General features: G+C 43.9%; 1 protein-coding gene across 3 annotated transcripts in view; it reads left to right on the forward strand.

Moving 5' to 3' along the window:
* Positions 1-24,492, forward strand: part of LIG1 (DNA ligase 1) — a 572,167-nt gene that overhangs the window by 244,586 nt on the left and 303,089 nt on the right. For all 3 annotated transcript variants that reach the window (XM_077250677.1, XM_077250678.1, XM_077250676.1), the window contains 2 exons: positions 56-163; positions 22,773-22,829. In XM_077250677.1, the coding sequence (XP_077106792.1) occupies positions 56-163; positions 22,773-22,829 (165 nt within the window). The remainder of the gene's footprint in view (positions 1-55; positions 164-22,772; positions 22,830-24,492) is intronic.

Genomic DNA, 24,492 nt, shown 5'->3' on the forward strand with positions numbered 1-24,492 from the left:
TTACTGATCACCTATACTGTGACTTTCTTATTAAATGTAAACCATTCAATTTTAGCTTTTTTGGTACCTCGAAGCAGGATGTTTCACAGAAAGAGACTGACTACAATCCTTCCAAAAGTGGCTACCATCCCATAAAGGATGCCTGCTGGAATATTGGCCAAATGTAAGTGTTTAACTCTGATTATACTTTGCTCATAACTGAATTTTTTATTTAGGATTTATGAAGAAGACATGAAATTTGCAGCTATGAGAATTCCCCTCCCCACATACCGTATATACTCAAGTATAAGCCGACCCGAGTATAAGCCGACCCCCCTAATTTTGCCACAAAAAACTGGGAAAACTTAATGACTTGAGTATAAGTCTAGGGTGGAAAATGCAGCAGCTACCGGTAAATGTAAAAAAAAAAAAAAATAGATACCAATAAAAGTAAAATTAATTGAGACATCAGTAGGTTAAGTGTTTTTGAATATCCATATTGAATCAGGAGCCCCATATAATGCTCCATACAGTTCATGATGTGCCCCATATAATGCTCCATACAAAATACGCCCCATATAATGCTCCATACAGTTTATGATGGGCCTCATAAGATGCTCCATATTAAAATATACCCCATATAACGCTGCACAAATGTTGATTATGACCCCATAAGATGCTCCATAGACACATTTACCCCATATAATGCTGCACGAATGCTGATTATGACCCCATAAGGCCTTTTTCAAATGTGAACGTCGCAATGCGTCATTCTGTGCAAAAAACGCATCCTGCAAAGTTGCCCGCAGGATGCGTTTTTTTGCACATAGACTTGTATTACCGACGCATTTCGACATATGGGCACACGTTCCATATGTCGTGCACTGGATGCGTCGGTTATTGGCGAACCGTCGTCACAAATAAAAGTTCATTGTTATGTTTTTTTGTGCGACGGACCCGCCATTTTCGACCGCGCATGCGCGGCCTAAACTCCGCCCCCTCCTCCCCGGACTGCAGAATGGCCAGCGGATGCGTCCATCCGCTGCCAAGTCATGCAGAGAATTCACAACGTCCGTTGGTACATCAGCCCGACGCATTGCGACGGGCCCGTACCGACGGAAGTGTGAAAGGGGCCCCATAAGATGCTCCATATAGATATTTGCCCCCATATAATGCTGCACAAATGCTGATTATGGCCCCATAAGATGCTCCATAGACACATTTGCCCCATATAATGCTGCACAAATGCTGATTATGGCCCCATAAGATGCTCCATAGAGATATTTGCCCCATATAGCGCTGCACATGGCCCCATTAGATACTCCATAGGGATATTTGCCCCATATAGTGCTGCACATGGCCCCATAAGATGCTCCATAGAGATATTTGCCCCATATAACACTGCACATGGCCCCATAAGATGCTCCGTAGAGATATTTGCCCCCATATATAATGCTGCACATGGCCTCATAAGATACTCCATAGAGATATTTGCCCCCATAGAGATATTTGCCCCATATAACACTGCACATGGCCCCATAAGATGCTCCTTAGAGATATTTGCCCCATATGCCGTTGCTGCGATAAAAAAAAGACATACTCACCTCTCGTCGCTCAGGCCCCCGGCACTTGCTATACTCACCTTTCTCGTTTCACCGCTGAGCGCCGCTGTGTCTTCTGCGTCCTCTGCACTGACTGTTCAGGCAGAGGGCGGCGCGCACACTAATCGCTTCATCGCGCCCTCTGACCTGAGCATCACTGCAGAGGACGCAGAAGACACAGCGGCGCCAATGGAGGAACGTGGCACAGGTGAATATGCCCCTGTTATACTCACCTGCTCCTGGTGCGGTCCCTGTAGCTCCCTGGTTCTCCGGGCCCTGACAGCTTCTTGCTGTAGGGATCAGTTACATGGCAACTCTCATTACAGTAATGAATATGTGGCTCCACTCCTATGGGAGTGAAGTTGGGTCCATATTCATTACTGTAATGAGCGGTACCATGTGACTGCTCACTACATGAAGAAGCTGTCAGCGCACGGAGAACCAGGGACCTGCAGGGACCGCGCCAGGAGCAGGTGAATATTATTAGACAGCTGCCGCTACCCCTCCCCTGCCGGCCCCTGGGAATGACTCAAGTATAAGCGGAGGGGGGCAATTTCAGCCTAAAAAAATGGGCTGAACGTCTCGACTTATATTCTATATACGGTAACTAATATGTACAAAGAGACTAACTTGTGTAATAACTCATAGTATGGCAGAGAAAACTCATGTTATAGCATCTAACAATAACACTTTATACACTTGTTCATATTAAAAATGTTTTTTATTTATATAGCACCAACATATACGGCAGCACTCAAAAATTAGGCAGGGACATGTACAGACAATAAAGATTATAGAGTAACACATAATTCAACAGTTACAGGAGTATTGAGGGTCCTGCTCACAAGCTACACGGATATAATGGGGGAGACACAATAGGTAAAAAGTGTTGTTCAGGTCCAGCCATGATTATAATGAAAGGGGTTATCAAATAAAGCTGCATGATCCGGTCACCATCCAGGTTCTATCGAAGTGCAGTTACCAAGTACTACTGGGTGCATGGAGGATGTGGAGACAGATGAATAGGAGGGACCAGATTCTGAAGAACAATTAGTAAGAGGGAACAATGAAGAGTTAGGTTAGTGAATTGAGGTTATGGGCCTGTAAAGAGGGATGTTTTAAAGCACACTTAATTATCTGGGGGCTAAGTATTCTTTTTGTCTGGGATAATGCATTCCAGAAAACTGGAGCAGCACGAGAGAAGTCTTGGAGATGGAAGTGGGAGGTTTGGTTAATATAGGATGTTAGTCTTAGATCAGTTGCAGAGCAGAGAGCATGGGTAGGGTGATAGAGATGAGGGAGGAGATGTAGGGTGGTGGGGATCCGTGGAGAGCTTAGTGAGTGTGAGGTAAGTTTATATTGTACTCTGAAGTGATTGGACACCTGGTGCAACGACTGGCACAAGGTGAAAGCATTGGCGTAGGAACAGTTCAAAAACATGAACCTAGCTGAGACATTCAGGATAGGTTGGCGATCCATATGTGAATGCATACATTTAAAAAAAAAAATCATCAATACAAAAATAAAATTGCCGACTTAGAACAGTGTCTAGACCGCTTGAAAAGTCAGCATAACGCCCTATCCATATCTTAACACCTTCCCATTATCCGCCATACATTTACAGTGCAAGTCTGGAGGGAGTGTATGAAAGCTGGCTTAGAGGCTGAGCTCTCCATATACCCAGCAAATAGTGGCTGTGACAGTTGTCTGCTTGTAAGGCCACGGTCAGTATTTGGTCAGTATTTTACATCTGTATCTGTAAGCCAAAACCAGCAGTGGGTGATAAATGCAGAAGTGACGTGTTTATATTAAACTTTCCCTCTGACTGTTCCACTCCTGATTTTGGCTATAAATACTGATGTAAAATACTGACCAAATGCTGAACGCGTGAACATGGCCGAAGAGCCGCAGTTGGATAGTCTAATGGCTTATTTTGAGCCAATAAAGGACTATTGATCAGTTGTAGAAATGCTCATTACCAATGATCGACACATCTCATCAGGCCAGCAATCCCCCCCCCCCCAATGAACAAATAAAACTCTTGTACGTTGGGTGTAACTTTTTTGTACCAGCATAGAAATCACTGTGTACTGCCAATAGTGTTCACGGCACACAGAACAATCATTTCACAGAAGTTCTTTGCGATACGAATTGTAGCTGGCTTGTGCTAACGGGCCATAGTACGACGGGTTGTGTATTAGGGACCAATACTCGATTTTCAGCAATTGCCGCACTTAAACAACATTATGTCAAACATAGTGGTGCTGGTTTATGTGTGTACATGAAATATCATATTGGTGAACAGAACTCTTCACACGCAAAGTATTATTATTGCTAATGAAAATCTGTGGAAATTTGCTTTATAGTGGTTTTTGCACTAAAGATCGAGTGTAGACTGTGATAGTGTGAGGTGCATGCAGCGTCTTATAATGTGCATGTGTGACTCCCTAACCTGTGAGAGCTGGGTGACACACTCATTATTTCACATGGCTCCTGATGTCAAGTGATGTGGCTGACAAGGCATGTTCCTATGACTAAGGGCGCTGTGGTGCGCCAGAAACGCGTCAGGCAAAGAGGGTTCCTCTCTCTTTTTTTAAAATTGTTTTTTAAAATGTTCTAATAAATTTTGGTTATTTTACTTACACTGGATGGAAGTGCTGGAAATTCCCATTTCTCCTTTCTGCTGACAAGGCATGCTAGCTCTGCCATAACATTCCGTCTTCTGCCATGGTTATTGACTTTCAGCACTGGTCGACGTTATTATTGCTATTTTTAGAGCACCATTGATTGCATGATGCTGTACATGAGAAGGGGTTACATATAAAACCCAAGTAGAAATTATAGTGGAAGATATAGAGCGAAGAGGACCCTGCCATTGTGGGCTTACAGACTGCTGGATAATGGGGACGAAGGCACTAGGTTCGGGTGGATTGTGGCAGCTCCGGTGAGGGTCAGGATGCATTGCCTGGCCTGGGAAGATGCAGTTTGAGTCTCTTTTACATAATGTCTTCTCAATTGCTCTTGCTACTATTTTTCTCTTGAGGTGTCGTTTTTTGACTTTCAGAGAAAGTCAGTATAATCAGCTCTTGTAATATCCAGTTTTTGTTACTAGTATCTATGGAAATGCATTGTGCATAATTTTGCCATAGTGAGGGGGGTTGTATGTGCAGTGCGTCTTCTGTGAAGTTAGGATGGATTGAATAATGGAAGGGTAAAAAGAGAAGTGCATTTATAAGTAAATGATAAATGGGTCTAGGAGTTTGGGATTTAGTTGGAGGGATCTTGCTGGAAGCAAATAATTTATTGCAGTAGGACGTATAGGTACAACATGCATAATATTAACCTTACTGCACACCATTAAATTCTGCATCTTGTGGTGTGGCTTGGCTGCCCATCCAGTGAGCTGCAAAACTCCTCAGCTCTGGTCTATTGGAGCTAAACAAGCATTAAACCTCTTGTCAGAGGAAAAGGTTGATAGTCTCCAGCTAAAATATTTTGAGCTCTTCTTGGAAGAGCACCTTGAAGATGTCACTGATGGTAGAGCACACTCTGCAGCCCCTCGCTCTCCTTGGACGTTTTCTGCAGCATTGATGTAGGAATTGATGCCTATTCCACCCCTTTACCTCCACATGTACTGCTTGTATGGCATGTGTGTACAGGCCGATTGGACACCGATTACTGGTAGCATATGGCCTCAGGGGTGAGGTTTACAGAGCAAGAGGAACAGAGCTATTAAATTCATATAATTAATCCGCAAAAATAGACAGGGATTAGAAAAAATATACAAGATGATTCAAAAAGGGAACAAAACATTACAATATGTACAATTACATGAAAAAATAAGGAATAGCAAAAGAAGATTTCTAAACCGCTCTATGAAAATGGCTCAGCGGAGAGACGCACGCCAATTGGGAAAATGAACAGAGCCAAAGGGAACTATGTCTTCCAAGCAGGGCTGTGGAGTCGGAGTCGTGGAGTTGGAGTCGGTGTCATGGAAATTGAGGAGTCACAGTCGGCGGTTTGGCTTACTGATTCCACAGCCCTGCTTCCAAGGACTGACAAATAACCCAGACCCAAATACTGCTTTTTATTAGCTTAGTTACACACCTCCCCTTGATTTGCTCATGTGGGGGCAGATTGTGGGATGTGCTGAATCTCTTAAAATTTTATGAGATCTCCAACTTACAGGATATCTTCGCCCCTGTAGGTTTCAGGCCGTAGATAATAGTCATATTTCTTATCGTGATTTTACCGTTGCCTAGAGATCAAACATGGCCTGGTTCGCATCATCTATTGGACATTTATTAAGTTGGAGGAGTTTTATTTGCACCATGTGCGATGTGAGTGAATGCGTCACTTCCATCCTTTCGCTATGACATGGAAAATCTACATCCCATAAATATTGGATCTATTGGATTTTTTCTACTTCTAGGTAGTTTTCCCTCTTCCCCATATGTTCAATGTGAGGGGGGCATGTCCCCCTCCCTGGAGATGTCTTATGGATTTTAATTTTTCACTATGATAAAGGGGTTAACAAAAAACTTTTCTTATATATTCACCTACCATCAGTGATCCAGCAGTGTGTAAAAGAGATGCCACAGTTTGGGCAACATGCATCCTCTGTCAGGTTCACTTTAAAGGAGTATTCTTGTGTTAAGAAATTGTTATATTTGAACAGCATGAAAACAAACACATTAAAAATTGACTGGGTTTTTCAATCTTCCTGTCATTCTTTTGCTTTGAGGGCTTTTATTTTACACAGTTTACAGCTTGTTGCCAAGGAGATTGATTGCCAGAGCTTGGCAGTGTGCGCAAAATTACCTTCCAAGCTAAGGAGTTAACTCCTGAGATATGCGCCATCTCCAGCCCATTAATTTGTATACAGCAGTCCGTTACTTACTTCCCCCTCTTCTGCAAAATGTATATATCAGAGTCCCCACCATTTTCCAGAGCAGTGTTCCTCATCACTGAATGGTAATCATGTTATTCAACTTCTGAACTGAACTACCTTGCATGACTTTTCACGCCATTCAATGTCAGCAAGCAACCTGAATGGTATCTAACTCATTCTGTGTCCGGCATTGAATCCTGCATGTATCTAGCTCTGCTAGCCATCTTAGCAAGCATATGTTATGGTATATAGCTATTCAACTTTTTTCTTCTTGTCCCTTATGCAGTGAGGTCATATAACTTGTTTTCAAAGTGGTGTATGATCTTCTTGACCTGGACATTTGTTTATCAGTTCACTACATTTATCGTGTCCTGCCGTCTCAACTTAGTTTGATTGCTAACGAGAGAAAAAAAAAAGTAAGATCTAAGAACTAGACTCCTATATATTAAGACATAGTCTGGGGAGGCATTTATGCGGGGGGGGGGGGGGGGGGTGTGTGCATTTTAATCGAAGTACAGTTATCAAAGTACTGGCAGCTATAACAGGGCCGGAGACAGGTAAGACAATCAAATAAATCAATTGCCTGTTCATTTGGAACAGAAAAACTACTCAACATATGCACATTTCGGCCCCTCTGTCCTTTCCTCTCCTATGTATAGCACTCACGCTTTGTTCACATTGCTAAACAGCGCAAAGCCATTCAGTCCCACCATCCAACACAAGAGACCCTCTCACAAATCACTTAACATCTGCTCACTCTTTCTATCCTCCTCCTAGTCGCAGGATACATCTCTCCCAACCCCGGCCCCCCTATGTTATAGCATGTCTAACTTCCCAACTGCTACACTCCGAAACCCTTCTAACGGGACATAGAATGAGTTATATACCATTCAGGTTGCTTGCTGACATTGAATGGAGTGAAAAGTCATGCAAGGTAGTTCAGTTCAGAAGTTGAATAACATGATTACCATTCATTCCATGCATGCTTTCTGCCTCTTTCAATTGTGCCCTTTGAAATTCTCGCTCAGTGTGTAATAAACTCCCCTTCATCCATGACTTCTTCCTTTCTAATTCTCTTAACCTCCTGGCTCTTACTGAAACCTGGATCCTGCAGTCAGACCCCACCGCTGCTGCTGCTCTTTCATATGGTGGACTACGCTTTTCTCATACCCCAAGATGGGACAACAGAGCAGGTGGAGGCGTTGGTCTGCTCCTTTCATCTAAATGTACCTTCCAAGTTATCCCCCAAGTACTCTCACTTGTCTTCCCTTCTTTTGAGGTCCATTCTGTCAGACTCTACATCACCTTCTCCATGCGAGTGGCGGTGGTGTATTGTCCTCCCGGCCCCCCTCATCAGTTCCTGGATCACTTTGCCACCTGGCTTACACATTTTCTCCTGTGACATCCCCATCCTCATCATGGGTGATTTTAACATCCTCATTGCTTTGCCCCCTCTCCCCATCTGATTCTCACCTTTTATCTCTAACTTCCTCTTTCGGCCTCTCGCAGCATACTAACTCTCCCAACACATGAAGACGGAAACTCCCTCGACTTGGTCTTCTCCCGGCTTTGCTCAGTGGACCTTTTCACAAACTCCTGTCTTCCGCTCTGACCACAACCTTCTTTCATTCTCTATCAAGAACTGCCATCCTGCTCAGGTCACCCCCACTTTCCAAACTTATGAAGAACTTGCAGTCATCATTGTCCCCTATCTCATCCATCTCATGTCCTGATTCTGCACTGAAGCATTACAATGAAACCCTGCAAAGTGCCCTGGATGAAATTGCACCTCCTATACATAGAACAACTCGGCATAGACGGTGACAACCGTGGCACGTGCTGCAAACACGTTTCCTGCACCGGTGCTCCCGGTGTGCCGAACGTCTGTGGAGAATTTCTTATCTACCCGAAGATTTCATCCATTATAAGTTCATGCTTAAAACATACAACTCTGCCCTTCACCTCTCCAAACAAACCTATTTCAACACCCTCTTCGCCTCACTGTCCAATAACCCTAAACATCTCTTTGACTCTTTTCATTCCCTACTCAACCCAAGAGTGCACGCCCCAACCACGGATCTCCGCGCTGACGATCTGGCCAACTACATCAAAGAAAAAATTTACCACATCTGACAGGAAATTACTTCCCAATCCCCTCATACCATGCACTGTCCTCCCTCCCCCACTGCATCTAGCTCACTCTCTAACTTTGAACCAGTCACAGAAAAAGAAGTAATCGGGCTCCTTGCATCTTCTCGCCCGATCACTTGCACCAGTGACCCCATTCCGTCACATCTCCTCCAGTCCCTTTCCCCTACTGTCACCTCTCACCTAACAAAAATATTCAACCTTTCTCTCTCTTTCGGTATCTTTCCCTCCTCATTTAAGCATGCCATCATACATCCATTACTTAAAAAGAACCATCCCTCGACCAAAACTGTGCCACTAATTATATACCTGTCTCTGATCTTCCCTTCATCTCCAAACTCCTCGAACGCCTGGTCCACTCACGTCTTATCCGCTCACTCTCTTCTCGGCCCTTTTCAATCTGGTTTCCACTCTTTACACTCTACTGAAACCGCTCTCACTAAAGTCTCTAATGATCTACTAACAGCTTAATCTAATGGTCACTACTCCATACTAATTCTCTTGGATCTCTCCGCAGCTTTGATACTGTGGATCATCAGCTCCTCCTCACTATGCTACACTCCATCGGCCTCAAGGACACCGTTCTTTCCTGGTTCTCCTATGTCTCCGACCGCTCTTTCACTGTATCTTTTCCTGGTTCCTCCTCCTGTCACCTTCCCCTTACTATTGGGGTTCCTCAAAGATCAGTCCTAGGGCCCCTCCTCTTCTCTTTGTATACCACCACTTTTGGACAAACAATCCATAGAGATGGTGCTGGAACCCAAATCTACTATGATGACACCCAATTAGACACTTCTCCTGATATCACGCCAGCCTTTTTAGAATACACCAGTGATTCTTACCACTGTCTCTAACATCATGTCCTCCCTCTATATGAAACTGAACCTGTCTAAAACTGAACTCCTCGTGCTTTCTCCCTCTACTATCCTACCTTTGCCTGACATTGTCATCTCCGTGTGTGGTTCCAGCATTACCCCCAAGCAACATGCCCGCTTCCTTTGGGTCATACTTGATTCCGAGCTTTCATTCACCCCCCACATCCAATCACTGGCTCGCTCTCTTCAAAAACATTTCTAGAATTTGCCCTTTTCTTAATTTCGACTCAGCATAAACTCTTACTGTTTCTTTTATTCATTCTCGTCTGGACTATTGTAACTCTCTACTAATCGGTCTCTCTCTTACCAAACTCTCCCCTCTCCAATCTGTCCTGAATGCTGCAGCCAGGATCATATTCCTCACCAATTTACACCGATGCCTCTACCTTATGTCAGTCAAAACACTGGTTACCAATCCACTCTAGAATCCAGTACAAAACTATTACCCTCACCCACAAAGCACTCCATGGCTAAGCACCGCCCTACATCTCCTCCCTGGTCTCAGCCTACCACCCTACCCGTGCTCTTCCTTCTCCTAATGACCTGAGGTTAGCTTCCTCAATAATCAGAACCTCCCACTCAGTCTCCAAGACTTTTCATGTGCTGCGCCAATTCCTTGGAATGCACTACCCAGGTTAATACGATTAATCCCCAATCCCCACAGTTTTAAGCGTGTCCTAAAAACGCATTTGTTCAGACTGGCCTACTTACTCAACGCATTAACTTAACTATCCCTGTGTGGCCCATTCAAAATGACTTAAACCATAATCAGGTTCCTTGCATCATGTTCTCATACACTTTATGCAGTTAGCCCTCTGTGTCTGTACTGTTACATATTTAGGCTGTTAACTGATTCATCCAGCTTTACATGAACACCTGGTTCTTACACTATGGCTGGTCCGAAAAACGAAAGCAACCATCCACGTCTCGTGTCTCCTTTTGTCCTCATAGTTTGTAAGCTTGCGAGCAGGGCCTTAATTCCTCTTGGTATCTGTTTTGAACTGTGTTTATTGTTATGATGTTATGTCTATTGTCTGTACAGTCCCCTCTATAATGTAAAGCGCTGCGGAATATGTTGGTGCTATTTAAATAAAATTATCACTTTTACAAGCCATGTGATTGTTCAAAAGCCTCATTATTTCTATACTAGATGGTAGCCCGATTCTAACGCATTGGGTATTCTAGAATATTTATGTTGTTTATTTATGAAGATTTTAGAATAATACATTGAATACACAGGATTCGGACTGCGCCTGTCACTGATTGTTCGCAGCCGGCCACGTAGTATATAACAGCCCACGTAGTATATAGCACAGCCACGTAGTATATAGCACAGCCACGTAGTATGTAACAGCCCACGCACGCAGTATATAACACAGCCCACGTAGTGTATAACACAGCCCACGTAGTGTATAACACAGCCCACGTAGTGTATAACACAGCCCACGTAGTGTATAACACAGCCCACGTAGTGTATAACACAGCCCACGTAGTGTATAACACAGCCCACGTAGTGTATAACAACCCACCTAGTATATAGCACTGCCCACGTAGTATATAACAGCCCACGTAGTGTATAACACAGCCCACGTAGTGTATAACACAGCCCACGTAGTGTATAACACAGCCCACGTAGTGTATAACACAGCCCACGTAGTATATAACAGCCCACGTAGTATATAACAGCCCACGTAGTATATAACAGCCCACGTAGTATATAACAGCCCACGTAGTATATAACAGCCCACGTAGTATATAACAGCCCACGTAGTATATAACAGCCCACGTAGTATATAACAGCCCACGTAGTATATAACAGCCCACGTAGTATATAACAGCCCACGTAGTATATAACAGCCCACGTAGTATATAACAGCCCACGTAGTATATAACAGCCCACGTAGTATATAACAGCCCACGTAGTATATAACAGCCCACGTAGTATATAACAGCCCACGTAGTATATAACAGCCCACGTAGTATATAACAGCCCACGTAGTATATAACAGCCCACGTAGTATATAACAGCCCACGTAGTATATAACAGCCCACGTAGTATATAACAGCCCACGTAGTATATAACAGCCCACGTAGTATATAACAGCCCACGTAGTATATAACAGCCCACGTAGTATATAACAGCCCACGTAGTATATAACAGCCCACGTAGTATATAACAGCCCACGTAGTATATAACAGCCCACGTAGTATATAACAGCCCACGTAGTATATAACAGCCCACGTAGTATATAACAGCCCACGTAGTATATAACAGCCCACGTAGTATATAACAGCCCACGTAGTATATAACAGCCCACGTAGTATATAACAGCCCACGTAGTATATAACAGCCCACGTAGTATATAACAGCCCACGTAGTATATAACAGCCCACGTAGTATATAACAGCCCACGTAGTATATAACAGCCCACGTAGTATATAACAGCCCACGTAGTATATAACAGCCCACGTAGTATATAACAGCCCACGTAGTATATAACAGCCCACGTAGTATATAACAGCCCACGTAGTATATAACAGCCCACGTAGTATATAACAGCCCACGTAGTATATAACAGCCCACGTAGTATATAACAGCCCACGTAGTATATAACAGCCCACGTAGTATATAACAGCCCACGTAGTATATAACAGCCCACGTAGTATATAACAGCCCACGTAGTATATAACAGCCCACGTAGTATATAACAGCCCACGTAGTATATAACAGCCCACGTAGTATATAACAGCCCACGTAGTATATAACAGCCCACGTAGTATATAACAGCCCACGTAGTATATAACAGCCCACGTAGTATATAACAGCCCACGTAGTATATAACAGCCCACGTAGTATATAACAGCCCACGTAGTATATAACAGCCCACGTAGTATATAACAGCCCACGTAGTATATAACAGCCCACGTAGTATATAACAGCCCACGTAGTATATAACAGCCCACGTAGTATATAACAGCCCACGTAGTATATAACAGCCCACGTAGTATATAACAGCCCACGTAGTATATAACAGCCCACGTAGTATATAACAGCCCACGTAGTATATAACAGCCCACGTAGTATATAACAGCCCACGTAGTATATAACAGCCCACGTAGTATATAACAGCCCACGTAGTATATAACAGCCCACGTAGTATATAACAGCCCACGTAGTATATAACAGCCCACGTAGTATATAACAGCCCACGTAGTATATAACAGCCCACGTAGTATATAACAGCCCACGTAGTATATAACAGCCCACGTAGTATATAACAGCCCACGTAGTATATAACAGCCCACGTAGTATATAACAGCCCACGTAGTATATAACAGCCCACGTAGTATATAACAGCCCACGTAGTATATAACAGCCCACGTAGTATATAACAGCCCACGTAGTATATAACAGCCCACGTAGTATATAACAGCCCACGTAGTATATAACAGCCCACGTAGTATATAACAGCCCACGTAGTATATAACAGCCCACGTAGTATATAACAGCCCACGTAGTATATAACAGCCCACGTAGTATATAACAGCCCACGTAGTATATAACAGCCCACGTAGTATATAACAGCCCACGTAGTATATAACAGCCCACGTAGTATATAACAGCCCACGTAGTATATAACAGCCCACGTAGTATATAACAGCCCACGTAGTATATAACAGCCCACGTAGTATATAACAGCCCACGTAGTATATAACAGCCCACGTAGTATATAACAGCCCACGTAGTATATAACAGCCCACGTAGTATATAACAGCCCACGTAGTATATAACAGCCCACGTAGTATATAACAGCCCACGTAGTATATAACAGCCCACGTAGTATATAACAGCCCACGTAGTATATAACAGCCCACGTAGTATATAACAGCCCACGTAGTATATAACAGCCCACGTAGTATATAACAGCCCACGTAGTATATAACAGCCCACGTAGTATATAACAGCCCACGTAGTATATAACAGCCCACGTAGTATATAACAGCCCACGTAGTATATAACAGCCCACGTAGTATATAACAGCCCACGTAGTATATAACAGCCCACGTAGTATATAACAGCCCACGTAGTATATAACAGCCCACGTAGTATATAACAGCCCACGTAGTATATAACAGCCCACGTAGTATATAACAGCCCACGTAGTATATAACAGCCCACGTAGTATATAACAGCCCACGTAGTATATAACAGCCCACGTAGTATATAACAGCCCACGTAGTATATAACAGCCCACGTAGTATATAACAGCCCACGTAGTATATAACAGCCCACGTAGTATATAACAGCCCACGTAGTATATAACAGCCCACGTAGTATATAACAGCCCACGTAGTATATAACAGCCCACGTAGTATATAACAGCCCACGTAGTATATAACAGCCCACGTAGTATATAACAGCCCACGTAGTATATAACAGCCCACGTAGTATATAACAGCCCACGTAGTATATAACAGCCCACGTAGTATATAACAGCCCACGTAGTATATAACAGCCCACGTAGTATATAACAGCCCACGTAGTATATAACAGCCCACGTAGTATATAACAGCCCACGTAGTATATAACAGCCCACGTAGTATATAACAGCCCACGTAGTATATAACAGCCCACGTAGTATATAACAGCCCACGTAGTATATAACAGCCCACGTAGTATATAACAGCCCACGTAGTATATAACAGCCCACGTAGTATATAACAGCCCACGTAGTATATAACAGCCCACGTAGTATATAACAGCCCACGTAGTATATAACAGCCCACGTAGTATATAACAGCCCACGTAGTATATAACAGCCCACGTAGTATATAACAGCCCACGTAGTATATAACAGCCCACGTAGTATATAACAGCCCACGTAGTATATAACAGCCCACGTAGTATATAACAGCCCACGTAGTATATAACAGCCCACGTAGTATATAACAGCCCACGTAGTATATAACAGCCCACGTAGTATATAACAGCCCACGTAGTATATAACAGCCCACGTAGTATATAACAGCCCACGTAGTATATAACAGCCCACGTAGTATATAACAGCCCACGTAGTATATAACAGCCCACGTAGTATATAACAGCCCACGTAGTATATAACAGCCCACGTAGTATATAACAGCCCACGTAGTATATAACAGCCCACGTAGTATATAACAGCCCACGTAGTATATAACAGCCCACGTAGTATATAACAGCCCACGTAGTATATAACAGCCCACGTAGTATATAACAGCCCACGTAGTATATAACAGCCCACGTAGTATATAACAGCCCACGTAGTATATAACAGCCCACGTAGTATATAACAGCCCACGTAGTATATAACAGCCCACGTAGTATATAACAGCCCACGTAGTATATAACAGCCCACGTAGTATATAACAGCCCACGTAGTATATAACAGCCCACGTAGTATATAACAGCCCACGTAGTATATAACAGCCCACGTAGTATATAACAGCCCACGTAGTATATAACAGCCCACGTAGTATATAACAGCCCACGTAGTATATAACAGCCCACGTAGTATATAACAGCCCACGTAGTATATAACAGCCCACGTAGTATATAACAGCCCACGTAGTATATAACAGCCCACGTAGTATATAACAGCCCACGTAGTATATAACAGCCCACGTAGTATATAACAGCCCACGTAGTATATAACAGCCCACGTAGTATATAACAGCCCACGTAGTATATAACAGCCCACGTAGTATATAACAGCCCACGTAGTATATAACAGCCCACGTAGTATATAACAGCCCACGTAGTATATAACAGCCCACGTAGTATATAACAGCCCACGTAGTATATAACAGCCCACGTAGTATATAACAGCCCACGTAGTATATAACAGCCCACGTAGTATATAACAGCCCACGTAGTATATAACAGCCCACGTAGTATATAACAGCCCACGTAGTATATAACAGCCCACGTAGTATATAACAGCCCACGTAGTATATAACAGCCCACGTAGTATATAACAGCCCACGTAGTATATAACAGCCCACGTAGTATATAACAGCCCACGTAGTATATAACAGCCCACGTAGTATATAACAGCCCACGTAGTATATAACAGCCCACGTAGTATATAACAGCCCACGTAGTATATAACAGCCCACGTAGTATATAACAGCCCACGTAGTATATAACAGCCCACGTAGTATATAACAGCCCACGTAGTATATAACAGCCCACGTAGTATATAACAGCCCACGTAGTATATAACAGCCCACGTAGTATATAACAGCCCACGTAGTATATAACAGCCCACGTAGTATATAACAGCCCACGTAGTATATAACAGCCCACGTAGTATATAACAGCCCACGTAGTATATAACAGCCCACGTAGTATATAACAGCCCACGTAGTATATAACAGCCCACGTAGTATATAACAGCCCACGTAGTATATAACAGCCCACGTAGTATATAACAGCCCACGTAGTATATAACAGCCCACGTAGTATATAACAGCCCACGTAGTATATAACAGCCCACGTAGTATATAACAGCCCACGTAGTATATAACAGCCCACGTAGTATATAACAGCCCACGTAGTATATAACAGCCCACGTAGTATATAACAGCCCACGTAGTATATAACAGCCCACGTAGTATATAACAGCCCACGTAGTATATAACAGCCCACGTAGTATATAACAGCCCACGTAGTATATAACAGCCCACGTAGTATATAACAGCCCACGTAGTATATAACAGCCCACGTAGTATATAACAGCCCACGTAGTATATAACAGCCCACGTAGTATATAACAGCCCACGTAGTATATAACAGCCCACGTAGTATATAACAGCCCACGTAGTATATAACAGCCCACGTAGTATATAACAGCCCACGTAGTATATAACAGCCCACGTAGTATATAACAGCCCACGTAGTATATAACAGCCCACGTAGTATATAACAGCCCACGTAGTATATAACAGCCCACGTAGTATATAACAGCCCACGTAGTATATAACAGCCCACGTAGTATATAACAGCCCACGTAGTATATAACAGCCCACGTAGTATATAACAGCCCACGTAGTATATAACAGCCCACGTAGTATATAACAGCCCACGTAGTATATAACAGCCCACGTAGTATATAACAGCCCACGTAGTATATAACAGCCCACGTAGTATATAACAGCCCACGTAGTATATAACAGCCCACGTAGTATATAACAGCCCACGTAGTATATAACAGCCCACGTAGTATATAACAGCCCACGTAGTATATAACAGCCCACGTAGTATATAACAGCCCACGTAGTATATAACAGCCCACGTAGTATATAACAGCCCACGTAGTATATAACAGCCCACGTAGTATATAACAGCCCACGTAGTATATAACAGCCCACGTAGTATATAACAGCCCACGTAGTATATAACAGCCCACGTAGTATATAACAGCCCACGTAGTATATAACAGCCCACGTAGTATATAACAGCCCACGTAGTATATAACAGCCCACGTAGTATATAACAGCCCACGTAGTATATAACAGCCCACGTAGTATATAACAGCCCACGTAGTATATAACAGCCCACGTAGTATATAACAGCCCACGTAGTATATAACAGCCCACGTAGTATATAACAGCCCACGTAGTATATAACAGCCCACGTAGTATATAACAGCCCACGTAGTATATAACAGCCCACGTAGTATATAACAGCCCACGTAGTATATAACAGCCCACGTAGTATATAACAGCCCACGTAGTATATAACAGCCCACGTAGTATATAACAGCCCACGTAGTATATAACAGCCCACGTAGTATATAACAGCCCACGTAGTATATAACAGCCCACGTAGTATATAACAGCCCACGTAGTATATAACAGCCCACGTAGTATATAACAGCCCACGTAGTATATAACAGCCCACGTAGTATATAACAGCCCACGTAGTATATAACAGCCCACGTAGTATATAACAGCCCACGTAGTATATAACAGCCCACGTAGTATATAACAGCCCACGTAGTATATAACAGCCCACGTAGTATATAACAGCCCACGTAGTATATAACAGCCCACGTAGTATATAACAGCCCACGTAGTATATAACAGCCCACGTAGTATATAACAGCCCACGTAGTATATAACAGCCCACGTAGTATATAACAGCCCACGTAGTATATAACAGCCCACGTAGTATATAACAGCCCACGTAGTATATAACAGCCCACGTAGTATATAACAGCCCACGTAGTATATAACAGCCCACGTAGTATATAACAGCCCACGTAGTATATAACAGCCCACGTAGTATATAACAGCCCACGTAGTATATAACAGCCCACGTAGTATATAACAGCCCACGTAGTATATAACAGCCCACGTAGTATATAACAGCCCACGTAGTATATAACAGCCCACGTAGTATATAACAGCCCACGTAGTATATAACAGCCCACGTAGTATATAACAGCCCACGTAGTATATAACAGCCCACGTAGTATATAACAGCCCACGTAGTATATAACAGCCCACGTAGTATATAACAGCCCACGTAGTATATAACAGCCCACGTAGTATATAACAGCCCACGTAGTATATAACAGCCCACGTAGTATATAACAGCCCACGTAGTATATAACAGCCCACGTAGTATATAACAGCCCACGTAGTATATAACAGCCCACGTAGTATATAACAGCCCACGTAGTATATAACAGCCCACGTAGTATATAACAGCCCACGTAGTATATAACAGCCCACGTAGTATATAACAGCCCACGTAGTATATAACAGCCCACGTAGTATATAACAGCCCACGTAGTATATAACAGCCCACGTAGTATATAACAGCCCACGTAGTATATAACAGCCCACGTAGTATATAACAGCCCACGTAGTATATAACAGCCCACGTAGTATATAACAGCCCACGTAGTATATAACAGCCCACGTAGTATATAACAGCCCACGTAGTATATAACAGCCCACGTAGTATATAACAGCCCACGTAGTATATAACAGCCCACGTAGTATATAACAGCCCACGTAGTATATAACAGCCCACGTAGTATATAACAGCCCACGTAGTATATAACAGCCCACGTAGTATATAACAGCCCACGTAGTATATAACAGCCCACGTAGTATATAACAGCCCACGTAGTATATAACAGCCCACGTAGTATATAACAGCCCACGTAGTATATAACAGCCCACGTAGTATATAACAGCCCACGTAGTATATAACAGCCCACGTAGTATATAACAGCCCACGTAGTATATAACAGCCCACGTAGTATATAACAGCCCACGTAGTATATAACAGCCCACGTAGTATATAACAGCCCACGTAGTATATAACAGCCCACGTAGTATATAACAGCCCACGTAGTATATAACAGCCCACGTAGTATATAACAGCCCACGTAGTATATAACAGCCCACGTAGTATATAACAGCCCACGTAGTATATAACAGCCCACGTAGTATATAACAGCCCACGTAGTATATAACAGCCCACGTAGTATATAACAGCCCACGTAGTATATAACAGCCCACGTAGTATATAACAGCCCACGTAGTATATAACAGCCCACGTAGTATATAACAGCCCACGTAGTATATAACAGCCCACGTAGTATATAACAGCCCACGTAGTATATAACAGCCCACGTAGTATATAACAGCCCACGTAGTATATAACAGCCCACGTAGTATATAACAGCCCACGTAGTATATAACAGCCCACGTAGTATATAACAGCCCACGTAGTATATAACAGCCCACGTAGTATATAACAGCCCACGTAGTATATAACAGCCCACGTAGTATATAACAGCCCACGTAGTATATAACAGCCCACGTAGTATATAACAGCCCACGTAGTATATAACAGCCCACGTAGTATATAACAGCCCACGTAGTATATAACAGCCCACGTAGTATATAACAGCCCACGTAGTATATAACAGCCCACGTAGTATATAACAGCCCACGTAGTATATAACAGCCCACGTAGTATATAACAGCCCACGTAGTATATAACAGCCCACGTAGTATATAACAGCCCACGTAGTATATAACAGCCCACGTAGTATATAACAGCCCACGTAGTATATAACAGCCCACGTAGTATATAACAGCCCACGTAGTATATAACAGCCCACGTAGTATATAACAGCCCACGTAGTATATAACAGCCCACGTAGTATATAACAGCCCACGTAGTATATAACAGCCCACGTAGTATATAACAGCCCACGTAGTATATAACAGCCCACGTAGTATATAACAGCCCACGTAGTATATAACAGCCCACGTAGTATATAACAGCCCACGTAGTATATAACAGCCCACGTAGTATATAACAGCCCACGTAGTATATAACAGCCCACGTAGTATATAACAGCCCACGTAGTATATAACAGCCCACGTAGTATATAACAGCCCACGTAGTATATAACAGCCCACGTAGTATATAACAGCCCACGTAGTATATAACAGCCCACGTAGTATATAACAGCCCACGTAGTATATAACAGCCCACGTAGTATATAACAGCCCACGTAGTATATAACAGCCCACGTAGTATATAACAGCCCACGTAGTATATAACAGCCCACGTAGTATATAACAGCCCACGTAGTATATAACAGCCCACGTAGTATATAACAGCCCACGTAGTATATAACAGCCCACGTAGTATATAACAGCCCACGTAGTATATAACAGCCCACGTAGTATATAACAGCCCACGTAGTATATAACAGCCCACGTAGTATATAACAGCCCACGTAGTATATAACAGCCCACGTAGTATATAACAGCCCACGTAGTATATAACAGCCCACGTAGTATATAACAGCCCACGTAGTATATAACAGCCCACGTAGTATATAACAGCCCACGTAGTATATAACAGCCCACGTAGTATATAACAGCCCACGTAGTATATAACAGCCCACGTAGTATATAACAGCCCACGTAGTATATAACAGCCCACGTAGTATATAACAGCCCACGTAGTATATAACAGCCCACGTAGTATATAACAGCCCACGTAGTATATAACAGCCCACGTAGTATATTGCACAGCCCACGTAGTATATAACAGCCCACGCAGTATATTGCACAACCCACGCAGTATATTGCACAACCCACGCAGTATATTGCACAACCCACGCAGTATATTGCACAACCCACGCAGTATATTGCACAAGAGTGCATTGCGGTCTCGCGAGCTGATGACGTAGCGGTCTCGTGAGAACGCTACGTCATCATCTCGTGAGATCGCAATGCATGGAGCGGTCACTGGAGCGTCGCGAGGAGCGGGAAAGGCCTGTTCTGGATCCGAGGGGCCCACAGAGGATGAGTACATAACTATTTTTTTTTTTATTATCATTTTTAACATTAGATCTTTTTACTATTGATGCTGCATAGGCAGCATCAATAGTAAAAAGTTGGTCACACAGGGTTAATAGCAGCATTAATGAACTGCTTTACACCGCGCCATAACGCGGTCTGTTAACCCTATGTGAGCGCTGACTGGAGGGGAGTATGGAGCGGGCACTGACTGTGGCGAGTAAGGAGCGGCCATTTCGCCGCTGGACTGTGCCCGTCGCTGATTGGTCGCGGCACAATGGCCACAACCAATCAGCGACTTGGGATTTCCGTAACAGACAGAAAGACAGAAGTGACTCTTAGATGTATGTATGTATGTATGCATGTATGTATGTATGTAGCGCTGTGAGTGGTGTTTAAATCCTGCACAAATATCGCTGATTGGTCGCGGGCGGCCGGGAGCAACCAATCAGCGAAGCATGTCTCAAATCCCGCGCCAATGCGCGGGAGGACTGCGCCTGTCGAGGGGTTGGGGGTGCAGGATGTCGGGGATTCTGGGCGCAGGATGTTGGAGGTTTGCACATGCTTGGCGTAGCCGCAGCTCTGCTCCCTCTTCCCGACGCCCCTGCTTCTCACTCGGGCTCCTCTGCTCCCTCTCCCGGGGGACTGTGCTCCTTCTCCCCGGTGCCACTGCTTCTCACTCGGGCGCCTCTGCTCCCTCTCTCGGGGGACCCTGTTCCTTGTCCCCGGCACCACTGCTCACTTGGGCGCCTCTGCTCCCTCTCCCGGGGGACCCTGCTTCTCCCCGGCACCACTGCTCACTCGGGCGCCTCTGCTCCCTCTACCGGGGGACCCTGCTCCTTCTCCCCAATGCCACTGCTCCCTCTCCCGGGGGACCCTGCTCCTTCTCCCCGGCGCCACTGCTTCTCACTCGGGCGCCGACTCTGCTCCTTCTCCCCGGCTCTCCGCACATGCAGGATTCCGGGTGCCCGCACACAATAGGTAGTCACAGGCTGGTGTCCTCGCAGTGCCCTTTGCTCTCCACTCTTTGCCCTCTCCTGGTCTCCAGCTTCCTCACCGCCTCCCTCTCTCACCCGGGCCGGTACAAGCACTGTCTGGTGCCCCGACTCCCGCGCCCCGGCTGTCCACACATGCAGGACTCCGGGTGCCCGCACACAATACGTCGTCACAGGCCGGCATTCTCGCAGCCCCCTCTACCCTCCACTCTTTGCCCTCTCCTGGTCCCCGGCTTCCTCCCCGCCTCCCTCGCTCACCCGGGACGGTACACACACTGTCCAGATGCCTCCATGTTCCCTCCTGGTCGGTACACTGTCCCGCTCCTCTCTCCTGTACACCGGCAGAGATGGAGACCACACCCCTTCCTGGAAATCAGCGTCGCTGATTGGTCGCGGCCGACTGGGCCCTGACCCATCAGCGACGCAGGATTTCCGGGACAGACAGACGGAAGTGCACCTTAGACAATTATATAGATATAGATGCCTGTATAGACTTCAGCACACTGATAATGTGTCACAGTAGCAGGAGAAGCTACTGACAAGAAGTATCACACTAGGAGGAATGCCTGCCCCCAACATCATGGAAGTAAACAGACTGGAAAGCAGTGTGCTGGTCAAGACTTTAGTTCAAATATTCCTTTAAGCAAATATGTTTGAAGAACATTTATTATGGCATTATTGAGTTCTACATGTCTGTCTAAAAATCCATTTATACTTAAATATAATTTATTTTCAAATTGTTTAGAGTGTAATTTTTTAAAGCACTTTACAAATTGTTATTCCTGTGATACTGCCACTTGTCTGACACCCAGAGAGCCTATCCCTAACAAAGGAGGTGCTTAGAGCGACCCCTTCCTTATAATGTGTGATAATGATCTTATTGAAGTCACTTTTTATGTTCTAGGGTCCCATATTTGGCTCTTGCACGCACTTTTGAGATGATAGAAAATGAGTCAGCTCGGTAAGTTTTCTTTTCTTATAGGGTACGTTCACACAAGATGCTTTTGCTGCTTTTTTTCCGCAGCAAAACCTGATCTTCTTGGCAGGAAAGAAGCTGTGTCAAAAACGCAGGTTTTGGTGCATTTTTTGTTGCGTATTTGGTGCGTTTTTGCTGCTTTTTTTCTTTGTCCATGCTAATGTCCTTGGATTTTCAGCAGCAAAAACACAGCCAATAATGATACCTGCGTTTTTGCTGCGTTTTTTCAACACCCATTCAAGTCAATGGGTGAAAAAACGCAGCTAAAACGCTGAAAGTGACATGCTCGATGTCCAAAAAAACGCAGCAAAGCACAAAATACTGATCAAACAGAAAACCAATGTATGTGCATGAGATTTCTGAAATCTCATAGGCTTTGCTGGTATTGTAAAAAGCAGCTGAAAATTAGCAAGCAAAATTAGCAGCAAAAAAAGCAGCAAAAACGCCTTGTGAACTTACCCTTAAAATGTAGAAAAAAATTGTGACCTAAGCCTTTGAGTTTTAGCTGCTGCTATTTTCAGTAATACACAGTAACCGTTCTTACAATGTCAGAAAATTGTGTAGTTTCTGAATAGTTAGCACTTGCCCATTTCTAGTAGATGTTAGGCTACTTTCACATTTGCATTCTGCGCCGCAGCGTAGGACGCTGCAGCGTCGCATGCGTCATGCGCTCCTATATTTAACATGGGGACGCATGGACATGCGTTGTTGCGTTTTGTGACGCATGCGTCTTTTTGGGCGCACGCGTCAGGGCGCAGAGGACGCAGCAAGTTGCGTTTTTTTTGCGTCCAAAATCATACAAAAAAAGGACGCAAAACAATGCGTTTTGCATGCGTTGTGCGTTGCGTCGCTGATGCGTCCCCGACGCAACACACAACGCAAATGTGAACGTAGCCTTAGGAAGAGTTGTGTTTGCTAATTTTTCAGAGCTTTGGTTTGTGTAAACCCTATGGCACTATAATTCATTAGGTTGTCCTTCAGTCAAGCACTCGGTCTCCGGCACAGCCTATCTAAGTAAGCACAGAGCAGGCTAGGGATCACAATTACTGTCCTGATCATGTCCATGTAATACGTATCACTAAGAGGTGAAACAGGAAAATGGCCTTAGAATCTTACTGCACCTTGATTTTTTCCTAGTACATACCTAGTGCTGTTAATGTGCATGTCCAGGTATGGAAAAATATTTAGAATTGCGAGTCCTCAGTGGTTGATACCTTTTAATGGCTAACTGAAAAGATGGTAACAAATTGCAAGCTTTCGAGACTACTCGGGTCTCTTCATCAGGCAGAGACTAATAAAAATTCTGAAGAATCACATATTTATGCACAACACAGCCCAGAAATAATGCCATAGATAAGACAGGTGACATGAAGCAGAACTACCATTATGTGAGTGATAAATGGTTGTGTCCGTAAATATTGGAATAGTTCATAGATTAGGAGTGTGAATGTTTTATTGTCCTCTGATTGGGGTCCGTTTCTGTTATGATGCCCCTACACGGTCTGAGGAACAAATTCCTTAATTGATGTAAAAAGACATAAATCCATGCGACACATTCATTCCTGCACTGAGTGTGTCAAAAATCGTCATCAGTTTATATTCCCATACTCTTCTGTCTCTCTGAGATTTAAAATTACCCTTTAATACA

Source organism: Ranitomeya variabilis, chromosome 4 (assembly GCF_051348905.1).
Source record: "Ranitomeya variabilis isolate aRanVar5 chromosome 4, aRanVar5.hap1, whole genome shotgun sequence".
In the NCBI taxonomy this organism is placed as follows: Eukaryota; Metazoa; Chordata; class Amphibia; order Anura; family Dendrobatidae; genus Ranitomeya; species Ranitomeya variabilis.